Source organism: Scylla paramamosain, chromosome 21 (genome assembly GCF_035594125.1).
Source record: "Scylla paramamosain isolate STU-SP2022 chromosome 21, ASM3559412v1, whole genome shotgun sequence".
In the NCBI taxonomy this organism is placed as follows: domain Eukaryota; kingdom Metazoa; phylum Arthropoda; class Malacostraca; order Decapoda; family Portunidae; genus Scylla; species Scylla paramamosain.
This window is the reverse complement of record NC_087171.1, coordinates 12,118,267-12,120,766: the sequence shown is the minus strand read 5'-3', so window position 1 is coordinate 12,120,766 and position 2,500 is coordinate 12,118,267. Positions and strand designations below refer to the sequence as shown.

Below are 2,500 nucleotides of genomic sequence, written 5' to 3'. Positions count from 1 at the left end.
CTCTCTCTCTCTCTCTCTCTCTCTCTCTCTCTCTCTCTCTCTCTCTCTCTCTCTCTCTCTCTCTCTCTCTCTCAAATAGCTTATTCAAGTCTCTCAATGTAGCAGAGAAGATGTTTAACAGATCGTAAGAGGAAGATTACTACTAGAAGGGTCATCTCTCTCTCTCTCTCTCTCTCTCTCTCTCTCTCTCTCTCTCTCTCTCTCTCTCTCTCTCTCTCTCTCTCTCTCTCTTTTCTTTCTTCTATCGCTAGGGTCACGAAAACATCCTTGAAAACCTGAATAACTTCCACTATAGCCTGTCAAATGCAAAGGGACAAGACAAGACAGAACGAGTGTTTTCAGAAAACTGTCCAAACGGCAACACTTGACTGGGTGTGACTTAGGAACCCAAACCATCGCAAGAGTCATACAGCACCAAGAATTCGTTGTAGTGAAGGGATTTAACACTTAACAACAAGATAAGAGGATGGATATGAATGCTGCTGATGATGATGATGATGATTTTAAAATGTTAACGTAGGATAAACAAATACTAGACAGACAGATTAATAGATAGAGGGATAGATATATGAAAAATAAGTAAATAATATGTTAACAGAAAATGTAAAAGACATCACTTTTAAGAGATCTGTGTTAGTTGAATTAAAACCAAAATATATAAGCGAAAAAAATAAAATAATACAGATATGGTGAATATACGTGATAAATAAAATACATTTGTCTTACTTTGCAAACCGAAAGTTCGCCCTGCAAAAATAATAATATAGAAACAATAAATATACATTGTAAATAAATTGCTGCACAAACACTACTGCTTAACACACACACACACACACACACACACACACACACACACACACACACACATACACAAATACATACTTTTTTCGATTCGAGTCCGACGAGGTGGTAGTGGTAGTAGTGGTGGTAGTAGTAGTGGTGGTGGTAATCCAATATATTTCGAACTGGGAAGCAGAGAACAAGTCACACCAGCAAGCCAGCGAGCCACTGACACCACTAACAAGTCTTTCCGTCTCTCTCTCTCTCTCTCTCTCTCTCTCTCTCTCTCTCTCTCTCTAGCTGTTTATGGTATAGATGTGTAGCGTAAACTGACGATTCTAGCAGTATAGCTCTCTCTCTCTCTCTCTCTCTCTCTCTCTCTCTCTCTCTCTCTCTCTCTCTCTCTCTCTCTCTCTGTGTGTGTGTGTGTGTGTGTGTGTGTGTGTGTGTGTGTTAATTCAAGACTTATCACTTGAAAGTTTAAAAGTCCTACATTACAAAAAAAAAATGTCTTTTTTTTTATGTGCGTGCGAGTGCGTGTACACGCACTTAACACACACGCATGGACAAATTCACATGAACGGATGGGATGTACGTACACACTCACAAACACACACACGGACACACCAGTAGTAACACCCACTTCTCTGTAACAGCGTGAATGAGAGACTGTGGAAGTGTTGAGATGCCGTGTGTGTGTGTGTGTGTGTGTGTGTGTGTGTGTGTGTGTGTGTGTGTGTTTCACCTCCGTGTGTGTGTGTACGTAGGTACGTGTTCATATCCGTATGTGTGTGTGTGTGTGTGTGTGTGTGTGAGTGTACACAGGACGCTACATGCCTCCCAAACACTTCTGTATGACGACTAATCTTTTATTCCTTCATATTTCTATCTTATTCTTAGGTTCCTCATCACTATCATACTATTAACACATGTTCTTTTTATCGACTGCTCACCTTCTATCTCCTCTACTACCAAGATTTAAACGGGAATAGTAGAAAATTTATAAAATGTTGGTTACTGCTGGCTTCTGGCACCCTCCTGCACCGGTGACGTACAAGCGATGGCGTCACAGTTGCGTCATCAGGGAGTGAGTGGGCAGTCTGCCTCAAGTGAAGATTAGTGAACAGTATGTATTTCTCGTAACTGTAGTCTACGTCATATTCAGATAAATCTTTTTCCGTTTTCTCTTTTTCCTTAAATAGTTTGATTCACCATACATCTGCGAAAATGTTGTTGATGCTGCAGCTGCTGCTGCTGGTGGTGGTACTACTTCTACTACTACTACTACTACTGCTACTTCTTTTATGTCACAATGAGTATTTTCATCTCTCATAATCATCATCATAATCGTCACCATCATTAATACAAAGAACAAATACAATTTTCTGCTTACTAAAAGAAGTTTGTGTCAGACAATGTAACAAAATATTTACAAGAAATTAGTTTTTTTTCCTTTCTTTCTCTCTCTCTCTCTCTCTCTCTCTCTCTCTCTCTCTCTCTCTCTCTCTCTCTCTCTCTCTCTCTCTCTCTCGTAGATATATTCACAAAAATCCCATTACTGTAAATGCATTAGTGTGTGTGTGTGTGTGTGTGTGTGTGTGTGTGTGTGTGTGTGTGTGTGTGTGTGTGATTAAGAGGAGGAAGCCTTGCGTGTACGGGTATATGTAAGTAATGTTGTCAATGTACTTACTAACACACGCATGCCACCACCACCACTACT

General features: G+C 40.1%; 1 protein-coding gene across 4 annotated transcripts in view; it reads right to left on the bottom strand.

The window, feature by feature from the left end:
* Window positions 1-2,500, bottom strand: part of LOC135111028 (ras-related protein Rap-1b) — a 43,757-nt gene that overhangs the window by 27,018 nt on the left and 14,239 nt on the right. The window contains exons 1-2 of one of the 4 annotated variants that reach the window (XM_064023921.1): window positions 1,424-1,448; window positions 883-965 (exon numbers count right to left, since the gene is read on the bottom strand). The exons of 2 other annotated variants lie outside the window; for them this stretch is intronic. In XM_064023921.1, the coding sequence (XP_063879991.1) occupies window position 883 (1 nt within the window). In that variant the 5' untranslated portion in view covers window positions 884-965; window positions 1,424-1,448. Of the gene's footprint in view, window positions 1-882; window positions 966-1,423; window positions 1,449-2,500 lie in introns of those variants that run through there. One more of the 4 variants, XM_064023925.1, reaches the window with a different exon arrangement.